Genomic DNA, 24941 nt, shown 5'->3' on the forward strand with positions numbered 1-24941 from the left:
AGCTCTCACGCGCATGCTCAGGAACACCAACTTCCGGGCAGCCCGAAGACAAGGCAGCGCCAGGAAGCGGCGGGGCGACGCGCACGCGTCACGTGACGGACTGGCGGGCTTTTCCGAATCTGCCAGCGGCCGGGGAACGCCAACGGACCGGGGCGAGGAGCCGGCGCCGCGGCGGGGTGAGTGCAGGGCGGCCTCGCCGCCAGGACAGGGGCAGCGCCCCGAGCCCGAGGGGCCTGGGCAGGGCTCGCCCGTCCAGCGCGGTCCGGGCGGTACCGGGGAAGCTGCGCGGCCTCAGGGCCCGGCCCACAGGCCGGTATCACCCCGGGCCGCGCTGGGCGAGCCAGGGCCGCGCTGCCTCCAGTCTCCGCCGCGCTCAGCCTCGCCCGGGCAACCCACTAGCTTCAAAGCTGCGTACGGTCATCCAGGGCTGCGTCTGGGCCCTGCCTGTCCGTTGCTTTTGATGACCCCTCGTTGCTGAACCAAAAATACGAACATTGCACCCGGTCCTGTGCCAGCTCCTGAAAGCGTCACGGGAGACAAGTCAACAAAGGTCTGTGCTTAACACAGAGCCCAACTCAACATGCAGCTAAGTCCTAGGAACTACAAATGGTACTAGGAGAGGAGAGGGCAGATGGGGAATCTTGTCATAGAAATCAGCGATACAGCTGCTTCTGGACTGTCATGTGCAGTTGCAAACCTTCTGAGAAAAGGGTAATACAGACTTGGAAGGGGTTCAGAAGGTGATCAAAGGTTTGGGGAAAGAGTCTCACAAGGGGAGAGATTGTAATTAGACTGGCAGTCATTGCTAATGGATGTCATTGAGGGCAAGAATTTAGCAGGATTAAAAAAAGGGCTTGGAGATCCATATGGGTACATCTGAATGTCCCAAGTTGTCAAACTTTATTATAAATAATTTGGAAGCGATAGTAAAGCTTATGCTTCAGAGACTTAAGACCATCTCCAAATATTAAAGTCCAGGATAAGGCCTGATGGGAACAGATTGCCACATTTTTCTGCAGTGAGATTCTTTCACCTTCTGTGAAGCACCTGTATTAGTCACTCTTGGAGATAGAATACTGCAGTATGTGGTCTTTATCTCTCATCCCATATGTCAGTTATTATGTTCCTTCACATAGATCTCTTTGGTTTCAGAGCCTCCTGGACTTTTAAAAGCAAGGGGTGAAAGTAACTTAGAACTGCACTGGTGAGAAATTTATCACAACCTGTCCTGTCCCGTCCCCCTCCCCCCCCCCCGTGGGGGGGGCCTTGAAGCGGTGGGGAGGGTTTGAGGTACAACAGTACTTGTAAGAAATTTAAGTGTGGAGTGGAGTGTAGGGATGTGAATGGGAACCTGGTAAGCATCACCATTACTAGGTGATGCTTACCAGGTAATAGTTAACTGGTTCCTCTGGGAGCAGCCCCCCATCCTCAGCCTGCCACAGGCATGGGGGCTGGGAGCCAGCAGAGCCAGAGCCAGCCCCCACCCTAGCATGGGAGCCAGCAGAGCCAGTCCTTTCTCCAGCGCAGGGTCTGGGAGCCAGTAGAGCCAGCCTAGCCTCAGTGTAGGAGCTTGCAGAGACAGAGGGGATGGAGACGTGAGGGCTGGAGTAGTGAGGTATCCTGCTAGTCAGCTAACTGATTAACCATTAGGTTAACCTAACATTTAACTGGTTACCTGAGTAATCTAGATTTTACATCCTTAGTTGGGGGGGTTCAGGGCTTGGGTATACAGGGAGTGCAGGAGTTATGGTGTGGGGATGCAGGAGTCAGCATTGGGTTGTATGAGGGGCTCAGGGCAGGGAACTCTGAATGGGGGATGCAGGAGCCAGGTTTGGTAGGTATGAGGAGGGATCAGGGCAGGGGGTATGAGAGAGGTCTCAGTGCTGAGGGTTATGGTGTGGGAAGTCTGGGCAGGGTGTTAGGATTGGGGCGGGGGCTGCTCAGACTAACGATGTAAAATCCCAATTAATCAGTTAACTGGATTAGATTAACCTAATGTTTAACCAGTTTACCAACTAAAAAGAATCCTGGGCGGTGGACTGCTCCAGTCTGGCTGGAACAGCGTGCTGTCAGCAGCAGGCCTCGGCCTCGGGCTTGGGCTCCTGGGGCCAGAGCAGCCAGTGCTAGGGCTGGTACAAGAACTAGTGGTCTCTTGTAGAGGAGAGGCATGTTTGAGCAGTGGCACCCCTTTTTTGTATTTTCTCTTAGGGGAAGTTGTATCTAATACTTGGTGCAATGGCCATGCAAATGCAATATGAAGCAAATGCAGAGACATCAACTGAGGAAGAAAGCTTTGGTCCACAGCCCATATCAAGGCTAGAGGTATGTAATAAGTAGGGATGTGACAGTCTAAATGCTTAAATGGTTAACTAAGAAGCCCAGGTTCATCGATTAACCTGGCTGACTACATGCAACCCACCTTCTTCCCCCCCATGCTGTGGCCTCTGTATCACAGGCAGCAGCACAGGGTGAGGGCAAGTCTTTGTGGAGAGCTGGCTTTTAAGCAGACTCCCTGTGAGCACTGGGCTCTTAGGGAGCCACCTGCCCCACCATCTTGCTGGCTGTGATGGTGGGGGGATAAGGATGGAGTGAGGGGAGGCAGCTCGGTGGGAGCCAGCTTAAAAGTCTGCTCCCTGTGTGCATAGGCTCCCACAGAGCTGCCTTCCCTCTCAGGTGTAAACGTGCATGTAAAATTTCAGCTGTTATGCTGTTATTAAAAAACCCATTTTTTAACATCCCTAGTAATGAGTGACTAGCTCTGGACCTCTTTGCCAAACAAACCAACAGTCTTTATCTTTAACTAGAAGTTGCATTTAAAAGTTGTCACTGACTCTGCCTGTTTGATGTTTGTCAAAGAAGAAAAATCTTATCCAGAAATGTGTATTAAAAATATGAAAGATTAACTTCAGGAATGCATTAATACAAAACACTGTGTTCAGTTACCACTTTGATAATATACTGATACTCCAGGTTTTGTAATAAATGCATTGAAACTTGGGATGTGAATGACTAGTTGACTATCCAATAAGCAAATGCTTGTCAACTAGTCGCTTCCCCCGCTTGCTGCCTCTTCCAAGTGGCAGTGCTGCGTGGAGCCCGGGGTCAGCTGGCGACTCTCCCGCTGACCCTGGGCTCCACAGGGCACTGCTGCTTTGAAACACCATGGGGAACCAAATAAAATTGTACCTGAATCAACATAAAATTAACATGCCAAATATTCTGTTGGAGCAGGATGGACTAGTTTTCCTGAACCTGTATTGCTCCTTCTTCGATAGCTAATGAGTCAAATGGAGCATAGTGCCTTTTTCATGACACGTGGTATCTTTAACACTGATACTAAAACATGCAAGAGAAGCAGGCATTTCAGCTGTTTTATTTGCAATCAGATGGGAAAGTGACACTCATTAATGTTGCCTTGTAGTATTACACTTCCAGTCTGATGAACTCACACTGATCCAGCCTGATCCAATTTCCACCAACATCAAGGCAAATGCTCTAACTGACTTCAGTGGATCTACTCCTGAATATCTTTTTTTTTTTCTTTCAGCAATGTGGTATAAATGCAAATGATGTGAAGAAGTTGGAAGAAGCTGGATTTCACACAGTTGAAGCTGTTGCTTATGCACCAAAGAAGGAGCTACTAAATATTAAAGGCATCAGTGAAGCCAAAGCTGACAAAATCTTGGTAATTATATTTTGCAGCTACATAAACAATGTAATTAAAGAATTTCAGAATGCTTTACAGACACTGACCATGAATTTTAAAAAAGAGTAAGTGATTGTGAGGACCTCAATTTGTTGGTGCATGGCATTTTTGGAAAACAAAGCTCCTTTAAAATGTCTCAAATTGGGCACCTAAAATCACTAATGATTTTTTTAAAAATCTTGGCACTTTTGTTGAACGCTCTGAGCTAGTGAGGGGCAACCTAGTGAATGGGCCATATGAGTAGCCCTCTTTCATTTCAGTGGGCCACAAGTTTGTCGTAACCAAACCGATCTCCTGGGATAGAGCAGTTTTGCTAACTGCACTTGCATACCTAGAATTTGCGGGGTGTGCCAATTGAACTGTAGCAATGCTGTGATTGAATGCAGCGGGAGCACATGGCTCCAAGTGTCAGTGTTGTGTGCAATCAGCACACACCTTATTTCATGTACCTTTACTTTGAGTGTGTGTCATTTTTGTCATATGGGTAGGAAAAAACCTACATGGGCGAAAACTTGCAGAATCTGACAACCCTGTGTTGGGCAATGATAAACCATCATCATCACTCTAAGCTCTCCCTTTATCTTAATGACTGCACCTCTGTGAGAAGCTAGAGTTGTATTGGCAGAAACTCTCCTGCTGACAGAGCACTGTCTTCACAGGGAGTTAAGTTCAGTATAAACTACATTGCTCACTAGTGTGGACTGTTTGCAGCCTTGAACGACATAGTTATACCAAATAAGTGAACAGCACAGATCTGGCTGAAGTCTGTTTTTCATGACAGATAATTTGAAGTCTATAAGGTTTAGGGAAAATATGTGAAAAGCCACAGTGTCACACTTTTTTGTGAAAATAACCATTTTGTAATACAAGTATTTTAACAAATTTACTCTCAAAAATATTTAGAAACCTTATTTACTATTTCTTGATTACATTCCTGTAAATGCTTACAAAGTTGGCTTTATAAAGCACGATGGACGTGTTCTTGCTTGATGGTGGACAAGCTGGGAATACAAAAAACAACGTAATATAAATAAAAAGGCCTAAAAGTAATTTTTTGTCATGTAAGTTATGGCAATGACTCATATACAGGCAGTCCCCGGGTTACGTACAAGATAGGGACTGTAGGTTTGTACTTAAGTCGAATTTGTACTTAAGTCGGAACTGGCGTCCAGATTCAGCCGCTGCTGAAACTGACCAGCGGCTGACTACAGGAAGCCCGAGGCAGAGTTTCTCTGCCCCAGGCTTCCTGGAATCAGCTGCTGATCAGTTTCAACAGCAGCTGAATCTGGACGCCTGGGACAGAGCAGCTGGGGCGCTGCCGGGTAGATCCCCGCAGCGCCGAGGTGCGGCGCTGCGGGGACCAACCCAGCAGCACCCTAGCTGCTCTACCCCAGGTGTCCAAGTCAGCTGCTGCTGAAACTGATCAGCGGCTGATTCCAGGAAGCCCGGGGCAGAGAAACTCTGCCTTGGGCTTCCTGTAGTCAGCCGCTGGTCAGTTTCAGCAGCGGCTGACTTCGGGGCGCCTGGGGCAAAGCAGCTGGGGTACTGCTGGGTTGGTCCAGTAGCGCTGCTCCTAGGTGCTTCTGGACCGACCCGGCAGCACCCCAGCTGCTCTGCCCCAGGCGTCCTGATTCAGCCGCTGCTGAAACTGACCAGCAGCGGCTGAATCAGGACGCCTGGGGCAGAGCAGCTGGGGTGCTGCCGGGTCGGTCCAGTAGCACCTAGGAGCGGTGCTACTGGACCAACCCGCAGCGCCCCTGCTGCTCTACCACAGGCGTCCGCGAGAAAAGCCTGGTTTGCTGGGGGTGGGGTGGGAGGGGGAGGCGCTAGCTGCGCCGCCCCACCCCCCCCTCCAGCAGACCATGGAGATGCGGGCGGCGGGACTGAGATGCGCCGCAGTGCCACCGCCCGGGTCCTCCGTGGCTTTGCTCTGCGTCTCCCTGGTCTGCTGGGGGGGGCCACCCAGCAGACCAGGGAGACGCAGAGCAAAACTGCGGAGGACCCGGGCTGCGGGACCGCGGCGCGTCTGGGCAGTCCCGCCGCCCGCATCCTCCAGGACGAGAAAAGCCCCGTTCATAAGTACGGATCCGACATAAGTCGGATCCGCGTAACTCGGGGACTGCCTGTACTGCCTTATAAACAGGCGTGAAGGCCCTTAGTTACTAGTCAGAGAGTGCTATGATGTGTGTTTTTTGCTAACAATACTATTTCTCTAGCCAATGTAGCAACATATATTTGTTATAAGTCGACTGAGATACTTTATAAAAGTATGTACTAGGGGCCCCTGTCTACATTTGGCTTTTAACCATGTTGAACAGAACAGTGGGTTTTAAAACCCACACTTTTGCCTGCACATCAGTGTGTTAAAAACTATCTACATTATAGCAATTACTATAATACCATGCTACAATAGTGTTTGTACGTTCCCAGTGAGAACATTTGAGAACTGTTTATAATTACATATTTGCGGGACTTCTCTCCAATAATGTCAAAGCAAACATGAAGTTGGGATTGACAATTGAGTTGAAAATTGTGGGTAATACAGATGTTGATATTATGTGCATCTGTACTAATGGAAATTATAGGTCAAATGATATTCTTTAAATTGCTTCATTCTGTGGCACTGGCTGGCGTCTTCAGATTTGTCAGCTGTGAACTATAGACAAGAACAGACATCTGGTACATTTGATCTCTTTTGAGCGTGAACCTGGAGTTTCTGTATCATGTTTGTAAGACACTGAACCACTTCTCATTTATCAAAATCTGAGCTGATAAAACTGTTTTTCTCGCTATGTATATTTGTGTATTGTAGAGAACTAGCTAGCTTTCAAACTAACTATATTCATATGCTAAATATTTCTAGTCATACATGAAGGAATAAGGTAAGCCGGTTTTTGTAAAATAACTGTTGCTGTAAAATAGGCAAAATTAGATTCTGGAGATATTTATTTGAATGCAGCTTCCTTCTTACTAGGAGGTAAAAATAACTGAATGTATAATCTGACAAAAAAATGTGCTGACATACATGCCGATGTATGTAAATGCTTCTCAATCATAGAAGAGGGAAAATTCTGTATTTGTTATGCGAAAGATAATAGTTTGTTAATCCATAATATGTGTCGTCCTCACCCTATATATAGTTTTGTTATTCTTATCTTTAGGCAGAAGCAGCTAAACTGGTTCCAATGGGTTTCACCACAGCAACCGAGTTCCATCAGCGGAGGTCTGAGATCATCCAGATAACCACTGGATCCAAAGAACTTGATAAACTGCTTCAAGGTGTTAATTTTACTCACCATCTTTGTGCGTTGTTTTACTTAGCTCTACTGCAGTGGTCACCAACCAGTAGATCTGGGTCTACTGGTAAATCTTGGAACCTTTGACAAGTGATCCTGAGAGGTCTAGTCGGAGGCTATCAAGTGCTGGCACTTCATCTGCCCCTCTCAGCATTGCTGTGCTGCTCCTACCCTCTGCTTTGGAGTTGCCCCTCACCCCTGGGAGCCTCCTGCTTGCTGTGCAGGGCACAGGAAGAAGAGGAAGTGGAGGTGTGCTGATGTCTGAATGCCCCTCCCTGTACCCTATCTCCACAGAACAGAGGGGGGCAGGGATGGAGAGAGTTTGCTGGCTGCTTTTGGGAGTGGTGCAGGGTCAGGATAGGGGTGAGCCTGCCTTAGCCCTTTGCTCCATCACCCAGAAGTCACCTGTGGTAAGCAGTACCTGGCTGGAGCCCGCATTATAAACCTGAAACCCTAGTGCATCTCAAACCCCTGCCCCACAGCCTGATAAATGTGAGTGAGGTTGGGGGGAGGGAGGATGGAGGGAGCAGGGGCGGGGCCTTGGAGAAAGAATGAGAAGGAGGCAGTGTATGGGTGTTTGGGTTTGAGTCAGATCCTGGATTGCACTTAAATTTAAAAAGTGATCTCATGCTTAAAAAGGTTGGAGACCTCTGCATTACTGTTATTTCTGAAAATCATAAACCTCATTAGTGATATGAAGGGTAAATTGGTTACTATCACCCTTATTGGAGCAGTCTTCTGCCTGGCAAGAGTAGCCCCGCCCACCCTCCTTTAATCAGTTAACCAGTAAAACATGTTTAACAGGTTAACTGATTTATCAGGATTTTACATCCCTAACCCCCACATGAGAAGTGCATGGAATGTGGGGTTTTCTGCTAGCTGAATTGCAATCTTCTGCTTTTTTTTTATCAGTTCCAGTCAGCTCGCATCTCCAGAGAAAGCTGCAGGAGTAGTTCCAAAAGAAAAGGAATTTCTCTGGATGTGGGAGGACATAAGACACAGTTTTACATTTTAAATACACTTTCTGTTGTTGACTATTACTAAAGTTTTATTGAGAAAACAGAAGTAGGTATTCTGTTCTCCCTATAACGCACCTACCTCGCCTACATGAGAAATGCAGGGTAGAATGGTGTTCTCCTTAACTTAGCTACTCTGTTCTTACAAGAACATAGTTTTCTGGGCTGCTTCTCTACAACATGCACAAACTCAGGTACCCAGAACCATGGTTATAATTAATTGAGTTTTGAAATATAGGTGATCACTTCTAAAGTAAAGCAATACACAGATACAGAAATCATGTAACAAACAAGTCCCCAGAAATATGAAATGATATACCTGTGTTATACATTTATAACCTATGTTAATGTGTGTTTTTTTTTTTTTTTTTTTTTTTTTTTAGGGGGAATAGAAACAGGGTCCATAACTGAGATGTTTGGGGAATTCCGCACTGGGAAGACACAATTGTGTCACACACTGGCAGTAACCTGTCAAGTGAGTGGTTAATTGTTTTATTAAAATCAAATGTGTTTAGAAAGAAATTGCTTCTGAATCCTTGCCAATCAATGTACCTTTCTCACTCATGCAAATAAACATGCAGCTATAAAGATAGTGCAAAAAAATCTGTAGTCAGCTATGCTGTATAGCAGAAACCATCCAGACTTTGTGACACCATGGACTAAATAGGCAACATGCTAAGTTCTTGTGTACCATGCTTGCTCCACTTGCTAGGGTAACTTTAGTGGAGATTGATATAAAACTGTCAGAGATTTCATGGAAATAAAAACCAAATTATGTTCAATCAAATTACAGAAATAATACATGGTAGCTAAGAAGTTACTTAATGCCTTGATTTGTTTCTTTAGGAAAGCTTGAGATCAGAAAATAAACTTTTTGGTTTTTCTTTAACTTGGTCCCTTCATTGTACTTCTGGAGGAATTATAATTCATATCTTCCACAGATGGTGTGGTTTTTTTTTTGCTCCCCCATAGAAAAATTGGGGAGCAAAGAAATCTGTGAAGAACAGCTACCCCTTCCCTGGAACCCCGGGTGCATGTGCTGGAAACAGCCAGAAGTAGAGAGCAGATCATTTCAGGAGGGAAGCAGGGTATGCATGTGTGCTTCTGTGGAGAGATGTTAAGGTAGGGGTGGGCAATCATTTTAGCCTGAGTGGGGCCACATTAGAAATTTTTGAAGTGGCCCCTGGCTGCCCCAGAGGGGACGGGGCTAGGACACTTCCATATTACCCCGCCCATAGACACTGATTGGCCTGGGGATGGGGGGAGCGTGTGAAGTCTATCTCCCCTCCCCTCCTCCTCCCTGAAAGAACCATCAGCTGTTTTGAACAGCTGGCGGTTCACTCTAGGTACCTATGCCCTGGCAGCAGGAGGAGATTTCACATGCTCCCCCCAGCCCCAGGTTGATCATGGCTTGGGAGTGGGGGAATCATGGGAAATCTCTCGCTCCCTGCCCTACAAGGGGGTGCTATCCTTAGTCAAACCTGGCAGTTGACCTAAGTGCCATGTGCCACTAGCAGGGGAAGAGACTGTGCACTCCCTGTCCCTAGGCCCTAATTGACCTATGGGCAGGGCTGTGGCAGTGTCCTTGGGCCAGGGCCAGCCTGTGGAGTCCCTTTTGCCCACCTCTGTGTTAAGGGGTGAAACAGGGTGCACTGTGTCCCTCTTCCGTCCCTCTTCCTCACTGTTGCTGCATCCAGGATTTGGAGGTGTAGGACTGTAAAGCAGGTTCTGTCCCTGAGGCAGAGCAGAAATAGGCAGGCTGGCTGTCAGTTAATTGTTCCCATTATTAGTCAATTAAGGCCCCCTTATTATTCCAGAGTAGTGTAAAGCAGTCTTATTGTAATTGACCTAATGGAATTCTCAGCTAAGAAGTCTTTATGTGGTGTTTTTCCTGTGTCAGAGAGACACAATGAGGTTAGATTACCTCTTGGGATCTGTTTGAGTGCTTGTTCATGTCTATTCCATATTCGGTGTGTGCTCACTACATGCACCTTTGCTGGAGTTTTTCCCCTCAGTGGTATGCAAGTACCATGGTATCGGGGCACTGCTGCTCCTCCCACCTTCAGTTTCTCCTTGCTGCTGGTGCTGGAATGTCTGCTGCTTTGGGTAGCCTTTTCACTTTTAGTGCTATGAACTTTTCCTGTGTAATAGCTTACAATTATCCTTTAGTGTGTTTGACATAGTTAGTCCTACATGGGACTCAGCCTAGGGACGAGGCATGCTCTGGTCTTTAGGCTTTAAGTCCTGTGATTGCTGCAAAAAACTGATGCCCATCTGTGACCTGCATAACAGTTTTTAAGGTGTTTGGGTGAATTGCATATAAGTGAAAAGTACCATATCTGTAAGTCCTTCAAGCCTCAGTGTAAGAAGGGGCGAGACCTCCATCTCAAAGTGCTGATGGAGTTGGAGCTAACTCCAGCACTGGAACATTTGAGCTCTGACTATGCCTAGGGCACCCCAGCATCAGTGCAGTGTGTCCCACCAGTGCCAGTCCCCCTCCCCAGCACCAGCCAAGCAGCAAAAGAAGACCAGGAGAGGAAGATCCTATATCCTGCAAGAAAGAGGAGAGGAGGGAGAGCCAAGACTGAAGAAGGATGGTTCAGTGTCTTGGACCAGGAGTTGGCCCCAGCTTGGGTTGAGCAACCTAACCTACCCTGACCCTTGCCTGCCACGATGGACAGTGACATGGGCCTGCATCTATTGAAGGTCTCATCAACACCCTTCCCTCTGCAGGCAGCTCAGCATGTCTTGGTACTACTGGCGCTGTCCACACCATCTCCGTCAGTATCCTGGTCCAGGGATAAATGTGCCTTTGGGACATTTTTAGAAGTCTCTGTCTCAGCGGCACTGCTTCCCATCACAGGCAATGTCCCACCAGCACTTGACCACAGAACCACCAGTCCTGGGAGGCTGGCTTGGGGAAGCCTCCATCGGTCTCTGGACTCAGGGAAGCATTCAGATGTCTTGAGATATGCTCCTCGATGTCCTGGAGCAGGCCTGCTGAGGTGCATCTGGCATCAGCATCACCAGACTGGCCTAGTTGTTCACCTATACGTTGGCACCAGTCATAGGCTTGAGGCCATGGATGTTGAAACAACTTTTACAATGGGGATGCTGAGAGGCATTTAACCAAACTGTAAACCCTGTATATAATGTAAACCATTTCAGGCCAGGTGGTGCTGCAGTAACCCTAGTTCCAGCCTGAGACAGGAGCAGAGTCACCGACTGTTAGGTTACTGGTACACGTTGCCATGATGTATACTCCCTCAGTTGAGAAGATGATCCTCCCAGTGCAGGACCTGCACCAGGTACTGGTCAAGCAGCATTAAGGGATAGATCACCGGAATGCTGTTGCTAATCCACCAGTCTCCAACAACCCATAGAGGGGAATCATCCCAACTGGAAAGATTCCTGTTGAAGTGCAGCAATCAGCATTGCAGTGAATATAGTCACCGATCCACCTGCTCGTGATTGCCCAAGAGAAACCATTCTCCCTTGAGCTCTTACACTTGTCAGGAATCACTGCCAACAGGTCAGGATGCCTGGTACCCTGGAGCCCTTGGGGTTTTCACCAGCCTTCCCAAGAGCTCAGGTTGGTGCCAGGAACTTCAGACAAACCATCAGCCTCGGTAGTCCATCTGTCTGTCCTCCCCTAGAACCAGAAGTGAAGAGAACCATTCAGGCCCCTGAGGACCCCAGGGAACAGCCTGTTGGGCTACCAATGGACATGGCAAACCCCAAAGCACTGGCTTCTTATCTTTGCCTGATTGTGGGTACTTCTCATCCAGTTCCTTAGGCTGATGTTAAAGCTCATAGGAACAGTTGAAAAGAATAGCTGCTAACATGGGGCTCCATAAGGAGAAGCTAGGGGAACCAGTGGACTCCTTTAGGATGATCTCTGCCCTTGCATCATGGGTTGTCAAAGATCAAAAATACCCTGTGACAGACCCCTTCATTTCTACCCCCTATTTCCAAGAGGGCAAAAAGAAAATATTTTGTGTCCGCCAAAGGTTGTGAGTACTTCTGTTCCAACTCAGCCCCATGCTCCTTGGTAGCAGTGGCCATTAATTGAGTGGGAGAGGCAAGGCCAACCAGGAACTATGCCTAAAAGTAAAAACTCAGATACATGATTTGGACACACAGTTTTTGTCCTCCAACTTCCAGTAAAGGGTAGTTAATCACCAAGCTCTCCTTGCCCAATATGACTTCAGTATGTGGCAAGCCATGGCCAAGTTTGAGGATTGCTTTCTGAGAACACCAGGAAGGGGTTCTAGGCTATACTTGAGGATGGCGGCACTGTGGCCCTTCAGGCAGCCTTGGATTCAGTGGCCTACACAGTACACACCGTGGTCTCTGCCATCTCCATGGGAAGATGTCCTGGTTGCTCCTTCTGGGCTTACTGATGGAAGTCCAGCGGTTAATGCAGGATCTTCTTATCAACAGCCAGGCACTGTTTGCTGAACAGACAATAATAAATTACATGTGTTTAAGCACTCCTATATTACACTGACCCATAAGTGGTTCAAGCTGCAACCACAGGATCAAGGAAGCCAACCCAGATAGGAGATGGCTCACAAAAAGAACAGAGGTTACAAATGCTGCAAGAGCCACCAACATCTGCCCTCTACCCAGTCAGGCTCCACCTTTAACAGGCAGGGTGGCAATCAGGCCTGAGTGTGACCTACCTGACTATACCCTGGATCTGTTATCCCTTTGTTTCTCCAACTGTCTTTTCCCCTTCCTGCCTGCATAGGCCATTATAACTTTGGATTGTTGGATCCTCAAGACAGTCGCCGAGAGCTATACCCTCCAGTTCCTTTTACACCCTTTCCCTGTCCCTCTTCAGGAACCCTTTTCACAAAGGTCTCCTTGTACTGGAGGTGAAGGACCTGCTGCAGCTTGGAGCAATGGAAGAAGTTCCTTGTGAGTACAGGACCAAGGAGTTCTATTCCTTGTACATTCTTATCCCAAAGCCCAAGGGCAGTGTAAAACATCCTGCACCTAAGAGAACTTAAAAAAATCTTAATGAAACTAAGTTCTCCTTAACCTCCATCATCTCTTCTCTGGACCCGGGAGACTGGTGTACCACTCTCGACTTGAAGGCTGCATACTTTCAAATAGTAATTTTTCTAAGGGCACAGATGCTTTCTGTGCTTCATGGTGGGATCTGGCCACTAACAATTTGTGGTTCTCCCTTTCAGAATAACTATAGCACCAAAGGTGTTTACTTAAGTGCATGGTGGTGGTGGTGGTAGCTTACCTCAGATGTTGGGGTTTTCAGATTGACCCACATCGACGACTGGTTGGCTAAAGATTACTTCAGGTCCCAAGACCAAAGGACATCGCAATGCTACAGGTCATGTGCTGGTCCCTGGACCTGCTGGTGAATGACAAGAAGTCAACATTAATTCCAGTAAGGATGATAGTGTCCATCAGAGTAGTGCTTGACTCCACTTGCACCAAAGCTTTCCTGTTGCGAGAAATATTGCAGATGATGGTGGACCTTATCATGGGTGTGTCTCTGTTCCATCTAACCATGGCCTGGGTATGTTTATGGCTGCTGCGCCACATGGCAGCATGTAAGTATTGATGTCAGGTCACTGATAGGGTAAGGTCAGGATTTACTGCTGTGATGTCTGGACAGGTCTCTGGCTCCATTTGATGATGCTAACCAGAAGACTGCTTGCGTGTGTGCTCAGTGGTGTGTTCCGTGTCAACTTATTCAGCAGACCCCCCCTCAAGAGAGCCCCCCAAAGACCACGAATCAGATAAGGATCGAAAGTGCCCAGCTGGGTTTATTGTTAAGCGAAGTACAGTAATAGCTTTCAACTTTACCGAATCACTACATGCATATACTTACGATGGCCTCAGCACAACTAGTGGGAACCTCCCACTGCCCCCAGCTGGACGAAGACTGTCCCCTCAAGACACCACTGTGTATACAGGTATAAACAAGTTACACATCACTCCCGACTTATCAGGTTGCCAGCCTCTGACATTGTCAGATTACCACCCTGTGATGTTTCTTAGATACCACCCATCACCCTGTACCTTGTGATTTGATTAGATCATCTCTATCCATCATGTTGGCATTTTAGACCCTTTTCTGAACCTGGGTTTGTAGCTGTGGGGACTGTTTACCAAGGCCTCTTTTTAATGAGCTGGTGGTACCTTGTGCTTTCAAGTTATGACCAGTACCAATTACTATTCTACACCTGGGCCTATTACCAATTAGTGTTTTGCACTCAGCCCCATTAGTGCCATGTTCTGTGAGCAGGGGCCTGTGTCAGCTTAGCTTTGCTTTACATTTTGTCCATTGTTAGCTAGGCCTCAGACCAGGCCTCTGCTACATGTATGTCATCTGCCATGCAAGACTTTGGTTGGGACCTTTATAGCAGGGGCTGGCAACAGTCTTATTTCCAGTTCAGAGATCACTTGGACAAAATCATTACCATCCCCTAGTATTTATCTCCCTGCAATGATGGACTGACCCCAAGGTAGTCCTCAAAGGGGTTTCTGTAGTCCATACCACTCAGTTAAGCTATCAGATGCGTTGGATATTGGCTGGGGAGTGCACCTATGCAAACTACAGACCCAAGGATGATAGTCCTAGAGGAGATGACATTGCACACAAACGTCAAGGAGCTCAGAGTGGTTCATTTCGCCTGTGGGCTCTTTCTGCCACCTGTCAGGAAAAGTGGGTTGCTGGACAATACGGCCTCTATTTTGTATATCAACAGAAAAGGGGAAGCATGCTCGTCGTCTCTCTATGGAGTCTCTCCAAGTATTAGATTTCTAAATCAAACAGGTGATCCACCTGGAGGCCTGTCACCTCCATTGTGTCAGGAACACACTGGCAGAATGCCTCAGCACTTTCTTTTTCTCTCTCAAATGATCTCTCCCTCTGGAGATATGCTGGATGCTCTTCCAGGTGTGGGGACTCTCCAATTGGACTTGTTTGCCATCAGTCAGAACAAGAAATGTCATCACTCCTTGCCCAGACCATGCGGGGGACAGGACTCCTTCTCCAAACCTTCCTCCTGTCATGTGGGGTGGGGGGAGAGATCTGACGTATGCATTCCTCCCAGTTCATCAACAAAGTCTTGTCAAAGATTGAGAGAAAAGGCCCAAACCATCATGATCACTTCAGTGTGGCCATGCCAAAACTGGTTTTGCATGCTGATAGACCTGGTGGTCACTGCTCCCTCACTGACTGGATTTGCTCTCACAAGATCACAGGCACCTATTACAACCCAGTCTTGCCTCCCTTTGCCTCTTGGCGTGGATGATGTATGGTTGAACTTGGAAGAGTGGGCCTGCTCTAACAGGGTCCAGCAAATTCTACTGGAAAGCAAGAAGCCTTCCACTAGAGCAACTTATTTGGGGTCTAACAGGGTCCAGCAAATTCTACTGGAAAGCAAGAAGCCTTCCACTAGAGCAACTTTGAAGTAGGAATAAGAGCCTCCGGAAAAGGGCGCTTTTTCCGGAGGATCGGGGCCAGTCTAGACGCTCTTTTCCGGCTTTTTTAAAAGCCGGAAAAAAGCGGCGGACATTTTTATTTAAATGCCGCGGGGGATATTTAAATCCCCCGCGGATTTCCCTACGACGACTCGTGAAATTTACATGCCCCTTCCGGAAAAGGGGCCAGTGTAGACGTAGCCATACAGAATTTTGCAGTACTTTGGATTTTTTTGATGAATTCTCTGAGTAACATTGCAAAAAAACCTCTTTGCCAATAACTGAAAAAAGGGAGGTGAAGCTGTTTACATGTGCCCAACTCATCCTTTGTTTAGCTGCTTATATTTTAAATGTCTCAAGCTTCATCTCAAATCCTTTCCTACACACTTCAATTGGCTTTTTATCTGACAGCAATGTAAGGTGGAAATGATTACTTAAAACTGAATAAGAGGGTTGTCTTTAAAGTAGATTCTTATGTGTATATACTTTCTTTTTTAGCAACTGTTGTACCATAAAATATTAAGAGCATAGTATTCACTTAAGTGAAGGTGAATAAGTCAGCATTTTGGGGTTCAAGCTGGTTATTGGGCATTCAGGTTTTAGGAACTTAATTGAGTACCCTAATGTATGTGTCCATTTTTAAAATTAGGCTTCTCTTTTACTGTTTAAATTTCCCAGCATCATTATCTTAAAGGAAGGTTATTTGGCACATTGATTCTGGTGTATCACTAAATATACTAGTATCAACAAGGTGTGAGGCAGTAATTGGCTTTAATTTCCCAGACCTGAAAACTGTTAAGTAACATTTATTTGTATCTTTAGCTTCCCATTGATCAAGGTGGCGGCGAAGGAAAGGCCATGTACATTGATACAGAGGGTACCTTCCGCCCAGAACGTCTGCTTGCTGTGGCTGAAAGGTTTGTATTATGGTTAGAAATTCACTGGCTCTAGTTAAAATAATTGCATTACCTCATCAATAAATTGTCCAGTGATCACTTTCTTCCCACATTGCAGCTGTTCCGCTATATGGAAGCACTTTGGAACAGTATACACACATTGGCTTTTGACAAACCTATTTTGACACAAGTCTGACTTTATTCAGCAGCAAGAATAATTAGCCTTTGTTACAGCTGATAACATTAATTTACTTTTTAGTATGTGTTCCTTGTAAAGCCAGGTCTGTGTAAAGTGCTGTACATTCAAAACATTTCATTTTGAATTTAGCCTATAAATATTATTGTAGAAACAATAAAGGATCCCATGTGTAAACCTCTTCACAATACCCATTAGAATTAGAGTCTTGTCAGAAAAAGAGGAACAGCAAAGTGTTTGAAAAGCTGTGAATTCTATTGTCCCTTCTTCAAAACTGCTATTGGGTCACTGTTTCTCTCCATTTCAAAGGATTCTAAAATGCTTTACAAACTCGTATATATTCCACAACTCTGATTACCTCTTGGTGGTGGTGTGTTTTTGTTGTTGTTTTTTTTTGGGGGGGGGGGGGGGGGGGGGAGGGTTGGAATGGACAGTAAAAATCTTGTCCCTGCATGGATCCTGACAAGTGTATAAAGCCTGAGGTGCTCATTCCTCTGATTAGAGACTAGAAGAGACCTCAAGATGTCATCGAGTCCAGTCCCCTGCCCTCATGGCAGGACCGAGTACCATCTAGACCATCCCTGATAGAGCAGGTTAGATAAACACCTTAAATATCTCCAGAGATGGAGATTCCACAACCTCCCTAGCAACTTATTCCAATGTTTAACCACCCTGATAGTTAGGAAGTTTTTCCTAATGACCAACCTAAACCTCCCGTCTGCAGTTTAAGCCCATTGTTTCTTGTCCTATTCTCAAAGGCCAAGGAGAACAATTTTTGTCCCTCCTCCTTGTGACACCGTTTTAGATACCTGAAAACCACTATCATGTCCCCTCTGTCTTCTCCTTTCCAAACTAAACAAGCCCAATTCTTTCAGTGTTCTTTCTTAGGTCATGTTCTCTGGATCTTTAATCAGTCTTGTTTCTCTTCTCTGGACCTTCTCCAATTTCTCCTCATCTTTCTTTAAATGTGGTACCCAGAACTAGACATAATACTCCAATTGAAGCCTAAACAGCACAGAGTAGAGCGGAAGAATGACTTCTTGTGTCTTGCTCACAACACTCCTGTTAACGCATCCCAGAATCACGTTTGCTTTTTTTTTTCTCTCAACAGTATCACACTGTTGACTCATATTTAGCTTGTGGTCCACTATGACCCCCTAGATCTCTTTCTGCAGTACTCCTACCTAGAGAGTTGCTTCCCATTCTGTATGTGACTGTAAATGGAACTTTAGGGGATATATCTGGACTTCATTTAGTTAAATTATATCATTTGATGATAGCATTCCTACTGGACTTCTGTAACTTTAATAGAGTAAAGCCCCATCAGAGGTTAGGACAGAAAGTGTAGCAAATCATATGCAATAAAAATGGCAAAAGACATTCTGCTTCACTAAAATTAACTGCTTGGTTTGGAATTTGGCTATAAATCTGAAGCTAACACTTCTGGTTTTGTAATAATTAACATATCTACTTAACTCATCCATCTTTGGTGAGTGACTAGAATCACAGCAACAGAACAGAGGGATCAGCAGCATTAATTAACCAAAACACCCTGCCAGCTGGAATTCCCAATAAAATGAACATTGTGTTTCTGGCCTGCAGCCTGTTGCATCATGCAGAAAGGCTGGTTTGATAGACCAGTTAGGAAGCTCTGCATATATCTAACAACAAAACTATTCAGCTTGCTTGCTGCTTCCTGCTCTCTCAAGGATGTTAAGAGGTGGGTAATTCATTAATTGTGTAGTCAAAAATTTATCAACTACATAATTAGTCTATAAGGGAAGGCGTCCTCAGTCCTGGCTCACACCAGGTCCAGGAGCTACCCCTGCTGCAGCTGTGATCTTAAATGTAGGAAGAGCCTTCTAACCTATATTAGGTAAACTGAACATGCTATATCAGAGGCAACGGTGGTGGGGGGGGGGGGGGGCGCGTGCAGGCAATTCTGCTGGAGCAGGTGCTTGCCTGCCCTCTTCTCCTGCCTTTCCTCCACCTCTGTGGAAGGCAGCAGTGTGGGGAGCTGGCTTAAAAGCAGACTCCCCATGAGCACTGGTTCCCACATTCCCCCCCTCCCCCAAACACACACACACTGCTGCTTCTATATTAGAGGCAACAGTGTAAGGAGCAGGTAGTCTGCAGGAGCCGGCATGCACAGGAGATGGCTTTAAAGCCAGCTTCCCCCACGCACTGACTGCCACCTTTAATACAGAGGCAGTGGGGCGTATGTGTGAACTGTTGATAGAGGATTGTTCGTTACTGTTTACATAGATACCTCTGACGTTTGTGATCAAATAAAATATTCATGGACTGAATTGAATTTTTTTTAGTCTTGTGGTGATTTACTGGAGTAACACACAGTAATGTATTCCATTGCAGGATGGTAATTTGTGTGTTTTAATTACCTTATTCTCAAGTCTATTTTTAGACTGAATGGGGGTTTACTGCTGTTTCCAGACAATACGTTCCTGAGAGTTCATTGAGAGATCACTTTTATTTTCAAGTTAATTGCTCTTTTAATCATCAGTTTTTCTAGACTTAGATGATTCTCTTTTCTCTAGAGCCAGTTTATTCTAGTCTTTAGGTGCACCTGCTGGTTAACTACTGTAGGCAAAGTTGTTGTCTCCCAAATTGTTCCCATCTATTTCTCTAGGTATAGTTTATCTGGCAGTGATGTCCTTGATAATGTGGCATACGCTCGAGCATTTAACACAGACCATCAGACCCAGCTCCTGTACCAGGCATCTGCTATGATGGCTGAATCAAGGTAACAAATCTGACAAACCGAATAACTTGTGCACTCTTTAATGACAATATTGTAAAGTTATCTAAAATGAAGGACAAGTATGTAGGTGGCCTAAATTGCAGAACAAATACTAAAAAATTTTTAATCAAAATACTTTGACATATCCACACTCTAAAATACCTGTCCTAAGACCAGTCTTGATTGTTATCAGAAGAGATAATGGATATCCCACTAAAAGAGAGAGACAGCCAATGAAAAAGGAAATCTGCAAATATTTGTAAATAAGAGATGTTCCAGAACTGCTGGTGAAATTATGGATGATTCTGATGACGGCTATGGTATGCTGGATAGCAGTATTTTACAAAGAATAGGTACCAACAATGGATTCAGTTTTAACTACCCGTTCACATTCATTTTTAGGAAAGGGGAAATTGAATTCAGATGTTGAGTGTTAAGGAACTGATATAATCAGAGGGGTAGTGATGGATTTAATTTAGTTTGGAATTAAAATTAATAGTTGAACTGGAAAGAAGGAAATTATGTAAATACCTAGAAACCATTTATTTAAAGGCTTGACCTTGCAAAGTACTGATCACTCTGAGCTGATGAATCAAACATTAATACTAGGGACGTCAATGTGTAGACGACTACACGATTAACTGATATGCCTGGGCTTACGGTTAATCCTGTCAACTGCATGCATTTCTGCCCCTTGCTGCCTGTGTATCAGAGGCAGCCGGGAAGGAGGCGGGGTGGGGAGTCAGTGCCTGTGGGGAACCAGTTTTAAGCAGTGCACAGGGTGAGGGGGGCAGACTGGAGCCGATACATGCAGGGAGCCAGCTTTAAGCAGCTCTTCACGTGTGCCAGCTCTGTGGACCTGCCTCCCCCTCGCCACTGCCCGCCGCCTCCTACAGAGGCAATGAGGGTCAGCAGAAGCTGGTGCTGCCTTCCCTCACACTGCTGCCTTTATCGGAGTCAGCAGCAGAGGATGGGGAGGGTATCTAAGTTCCCCACAGACTGGCTCCCATCTGCCACCCTGCGCTGCTGCTGATGGAAAGGCAGCAGCTTGGGATAACAGGAGGCTCCCAGGAGTGGGGCCCGGAGCATACTGGCTGCTGGCACTACCCCTGTAACTGCTAAAACTTGATGCAGTTAACATGACTCTTCAATTACATGCTATTTAACACCCCTAATTAAAGCACATGCTTAAAAGCTTAAGCACTGGTTTAAATGCCTTCAAATATGTGACTAGTCCCACTGAGTTGATGGGCTGCTTACATGGTCGAGTGGTAGCTGAACCAGATAAGAATGCGGAGCACCCTCCGGGATTGAGCAAGGCTCTGGAACCTGCAATCTCCATCCTGCTCCACAAAACCTGACTCACCCTTTGCACAAAAAGAAATGGCAGAAAATGTGCTAATGAGGTCACAACTTATGATAATGAGTCCCTCATTAGCATTATTTTCTCCTGGAAGAACTTGCAGTGAAGACGAGGCCTATGTCAGCTCCTAAACTGCTGCAGCCTCCTCATGCACTATAGCAAGCATCTGAGTGGGACATGCTAGACACACTGTACTATGGGTATTGATGTTCAGTAAGCGGCTGGGTTGGTGAGCTCAGCCCCATTTGAAAGTATACTTGGGATAGTAACAGCTGCATTATCCTCCCTAGAAAAAGTGATCAGTTCTTGAGGGAAAACTCACCCTCCAAGTATGCTCTAAACCACATTTACCCTGAGAGCAATGACCACTACCAGCCTGTCTCATATTCCTGAAGCAACTGAGGAGAAGGGTAGGAGAGAAGAGTTTTTTCATGCTACCTTAATTAAGGGGGAAAGTGATCTAGAGGCCATTTCCATATGAGTTGTATTATCTTATGGAGTGTCTTTTAAAAATATAGCTCCTCGTAATTGGAAAGACAGTTACGTTGATTTATTGCTTTGTTTCAGTAATGCTCACAATATGCTGGGTATTGTACAATTGAAGGCCTGGCTCCTGCCCAGCTTATGAAACCTAGACAGGTACTGAAAGTAATACGTGTGCCATATTCTCTAGGTATGCTTTGCTGATAGTGGACAGCGCCACAGCCCTATATAGAACTGACTACTCTGGCAGGGGTGAGCTGTCGGCCAGGCAGATGCATCTGGCCAGATTTTTGCGTATGCTACTGCGACTTGCAGATGAGGTAAACTGTCAATAGACTACTTCCTTCATTCCCCATATTATTTTATTCTCTGAATATCCCCTTTTTGCAATATTTCCTCTTACTGGCATTTACTTCAGAAAAAGGATTTCTACACATTCATACAACTGCTTCCAATGTCAGTCTGCGGGGAGAAGAGTTCACTGGATTTTACTAGCTCTAGGATGGGAAACTAGTATCTTTAAAGGAGATCTGGTTACCAGAGAGTTTGGCTTTTATTAGCTCCATTTGTTAAAAAGAAACAGAATTTGATTTCTTGCCTCTTTCTTAATAGTTTGGTGTGGCAGTTGTGATCACTAACCAGGTGGTAGCACAGGTAGATGGAGCTGCTATGTTTGCTGCAGATCCCAAAAAGCCTATTGGAGGGAACATCATAGCACATGCTTCAACCACAAGGTAAGTCTACAGTAATAATTTCCATTCACATTATTCTTCAAACTCTTCATGAAACCACTATTAACTAGACACTTAGATGCCATACAAAAAAATCAAAAATATTTTTTAATAGCTTTTCTGATCTTTTTTTGAAAAAACCTAAGGGTATGTTTGATCGCTGACGAGTGACTTTTATTTCCAAGTAATGTAGTGAAATGTAAATAGTGTGATAAAGCAATCAAAAAACTTTCTGGTCCTCAGTGCATTGCATTTTTATGCTACCAGAAATGTAATTGATTCCTGAAAGCAAACACTGTTTGAATAAATTGATTTGTTTCTTTCTCTTTGTTAGGCTCTACCTGAGAAAAGGTAGAGGTGAAACCAGAATATGCAAAATTTATGACTCTCCTTGCCTTCCTGAGGCTGAAGCTATGTTTGCTATTAATGCTGATGGAGTGGGAGATGCCAAAGACTGAGGAGCCTGTTCCACTTGTAACAACATGAGGCTGTTGACCAAAGGAGATTGTCTTCTCTATGCTCTCCTACTGCAGCCACTGTGGAAAGGCTGCTTGAGGGATCTATCGCATTTTTGTGACCAAACAAATACGTTGGCGACACATCAAGAGCAGCTAGTCCTGGTTGAAGGAGTTTTTCTCTTGGGGCTAATTTAATATGGTTGGAGGGCCATAGTTTCCATTGCAATAATTCCCCTGATAATTGTTGCTAGAGTTGGATGCTGTTGTAGAGATAGCAAGCACAGTAGTGTTACTGTAGTGGGCAACAATTTGTAACCTGCTTTGTGGATACTATGCAGGGTAAGTGGGTTTGTCAAATGAGATAAGTGGTAACTTAAACCTTTTCTCAGTTATTTAATGATTATTTGTGATATAGAACAGTGTTACAAGAGACAGGTACACGAATGAAACTACACAATGCAGAGGTTCATGATGATCACAATCAACATACGAATTCTATTCTTTTGGCTACTGAAAACATCCTCTTTTTTTGAATTTGCGTTTGTGTGGATTTCTTTTGTACTCAATAGTACTGGGAGAAATCTGTTTTTAATAAAGGAGTCATGAAATATTATATGAGTGGTTTCTGGGACTCTTAGCCACCAGTTCAGATTACTGTCTCATCTGCTAAGCCAATGAGTAGGAAGTCCATTAGTCTGTACTGGTGCTGCTGATTCCCAGAACCTGAATTATTAGCTAAAACTTTTCTTTGTAGGTCCATTTGCACTGCCACAGTGATAAAAAGGTGTATGGTCTCTGCTTCTACTTAAAACAGCTAAGCACATTGTAACTCTGTACTATAATTAGTATGTAGACACCTTTTGGGAGGAGATGTAAGCCATGTAAATAATCCTTTTACACAAGGGGTAATTGTGTTAACTGATTTAGGATTGATTAAAATTAATTTTATAATGGTGGTGGTAGTGAAAATGGTGTTTCCTTGTTTCAATCTTCATTCATCTTCCTGGTATCTGAATTCTAGCACCTATATAAAAGTGTGATAATCCAGGGCAATAAGTAATAGCAATAATACTCAAACTACTGTAAGTGGTGCCTTGTAGTGAAAAAGAGGCTCAGCATTTAGCATACACACACTATAGGTGGGGCTCGTAGTACCTCATATTATTTGGCTGCTTTTTCCTATTATAAAGCTCTATTTTAAGTTTATGATTTTGCCAGATTTTAGGCTGACATTTTTCCAAGCTGTGTGTTAGCTGACATTTTACAAAACGATATAGCCCAAAGACGACAACAGTTTGGATATTGTAAAAAAAAAAATGAGGCTAGAGAAAAATATTATTCTGCCTTTTTCTTCAAGAGGCTCTAGCATCCCCATCTTCTAGACAAAGGGGGTGGGTAGCTAGCCATTAGCTGAAAGCTGTGCTTTTTGGTGGTCCAAGAGTGGGACTGAGACAGCAGAGACAACCTTAACTTGGCTATTTCTTAACTTTTGAGTGTTTGACTTTGCAACCTTAATGTTTTTAGCATAGTTTTTTTAGTAGACAATGTAAAGTTGTCGTCATCATCTCTATTATAAAACAGAACTCTTGGTAATTAGCGCACAATACTACACCACATTTTAGGAAATTGCACACAATGTAATTAGCTGAACTGAAATTTAACCAGTAAATTGGAATTAATATTTCTACATAAAAGCCATGAAATGTGTTTTAAGTTTGATATGAAACTAACCTTCCAGCATCAGACTACCCCTTTATAGAATGCTGGTTAACAGGTTCATTTCTAACACACTGTTCCACTCAAGGTAAGTGTGGTATAGGAACCTATCACTCTGGTATCAATGCCTTCTAGTGGGGCATTAAGCAATGTAACTGACATCTGTCACATGTTGTGCTTCTGCCCCTGGGAAGGATCAATCTCATTTTAGTAGGGTTACTGTGTTGCTAAGTTTGTTAGAGAAAGCAAGGTCAAACCAATGAGTCTTGCAGTTGTCATCGAAGATGGTCAGGTTTGTGCCTATTCTTTGTTCCAGGTGGCTCTCATTCCATGGTCTCAGGCCTGCCACTAGGAATGTTCTGTCTCCTGCACAGATACACATTTCTTTTACAACAGACTTTCATTGCAGGTCTCCTAAGTATTAGCTAGATCTTACTGGTTCTTCTGCGATTTGATCTGAGAGCATGTTGATTTAAAAGGTCTCTCTCCTCTACAAAGACTCTTCTGGTGCATAGTAATGCCAGCTCTTTTTCTAGAAGAGAACTACTCCAGACATTGCAGAGAACAAGGTTGGTTCTATCCAGCCTCCAACAAGCCCTGAAAGGTGAAAAATTCTATTTCCAATATCACCCTACTATGTATTATGTTGCTTCTGCTGTCCTTTGACAGAACTGGATGATATTATCTCTCTAGATCTCTCTGTATTTTAGCTCCATAACATTAAACTGACTTTACTAATCCAAATTTGTCAATTTCTAACTCTAATATTGGGACTCTTGAAGAGTTGCAATTACTCCTGAAGTTCTTACCTGTATTAGTATCAAATTTGCCACTCTCCATGAAAGCTCTAGTTCCCACACTAAG

The 24941-nt window shown here is 44.9% G+C and overlaps 1 protein-coding gene and 1 long non-coding RNA gene across 7 annotated transcripts in view; one reads left to right on the forward strand and one right to left on the reverse strand.

Moving 5' to 3' along the window:
• Positions 1-36: 36 nt before the first annotated feature.
• On the forward strand, positions 37-23316 carry RAD51 (RAD51 recombinase). Of its 4 annotated transcripts, none has more exons than XM_075927110.2 (11): positions 37-176; positions 1153-1204; positions 2209-2322; positions 3548-3685; positions 6868-6985; positions 8402-8493; positions 16299-16393; positions 19216-19329; positions 21363-21492; positions 21785-21906; positions 22238-23316. In XM_075927110.2, exons 3-11 carry the CDS (start codon positions 2236-2238, stop codon positions 22359-22361), a joined length of 1020 nt encoding a protein of 339 aa, XP_075783225.1. In that variant the 5' UTR covers positions 37-176; positions 1153-1204; positions 2209-2235; the 3' UTR covers positions 22362-23316. The 4 variants fall into 4 exon arrangements, with proteins under 4 accessions (XP_075783225.1, XP_075783226.1, XP_075783227.1 ...); XM_075927112.2 differs by lacking the exon at positions 37-176 and adding an exon at positions 333-550; XM_075927111.2 differs by lacking the exon at positions 1153-1204.
• LOC112546724 (uncharacterized) overlaps positions 8489-24941 on the reverse strand; it is a 30959-nt gene continuing 14506 nt past the window's right edge. For 2 of the 3 annotated variants that reach the window (XR_012903437.2, XR_016349659.1), the window contains exons 6-7: positions 13279-13398; positions 8489-12475 (exon numbers count right to left, since the gene is read on the reverse strand). This is a non-coding gene — a long non-coding RNA (uncharacterized LOC112546724). The remainder of the gene's footprint in view (positions 12476-13278; positions 13399-24941) is intronic. The other variant, XR_016349660.1, reaches the window with a different exon arrangement.

This window comes from Pelodiscus sinensis, chromosome 5 (assembly GCF_052426305.1).
Source record: "Pelodiscus sinensis isolate ZL-2025 chromosome 5, ASM5242630v1, whole genome shotgun sequence".
Taxonomy (NCBI): Eukaryota; Metazoa; Chordata; order Testudines; family Trionychidae; genus Pelodiscus; species Pelodiscus sinensis.

What these genes read in the sequence shown, in the direction of transcription:
- RAD51 (XM_075927110.2), top strand. Translation starts at nt 2,236, where the DNA reads ATGGCCATGCAAATGCAATATGAAGCAAATGCAGAGACATCAACTGAG. An exon ending in CCAAAGCTGACAAAATCTTG is followed by an intron (nt 3,686 to 6,867) that starts GTAATTATATTT and finishes TCTTATCTTTAG; the next exon opens with GCAGAAGCAGCTAAACTGGT. An exon ending in GCACATGCTTCAACCACAAG is followed by an intron (nt 21,907 to 22,237) that starts GTAAGTCTACAG and finishes TCTCTTTGTTAG; the next exon opens with GCTCTACCTGAGAAAAGGTA.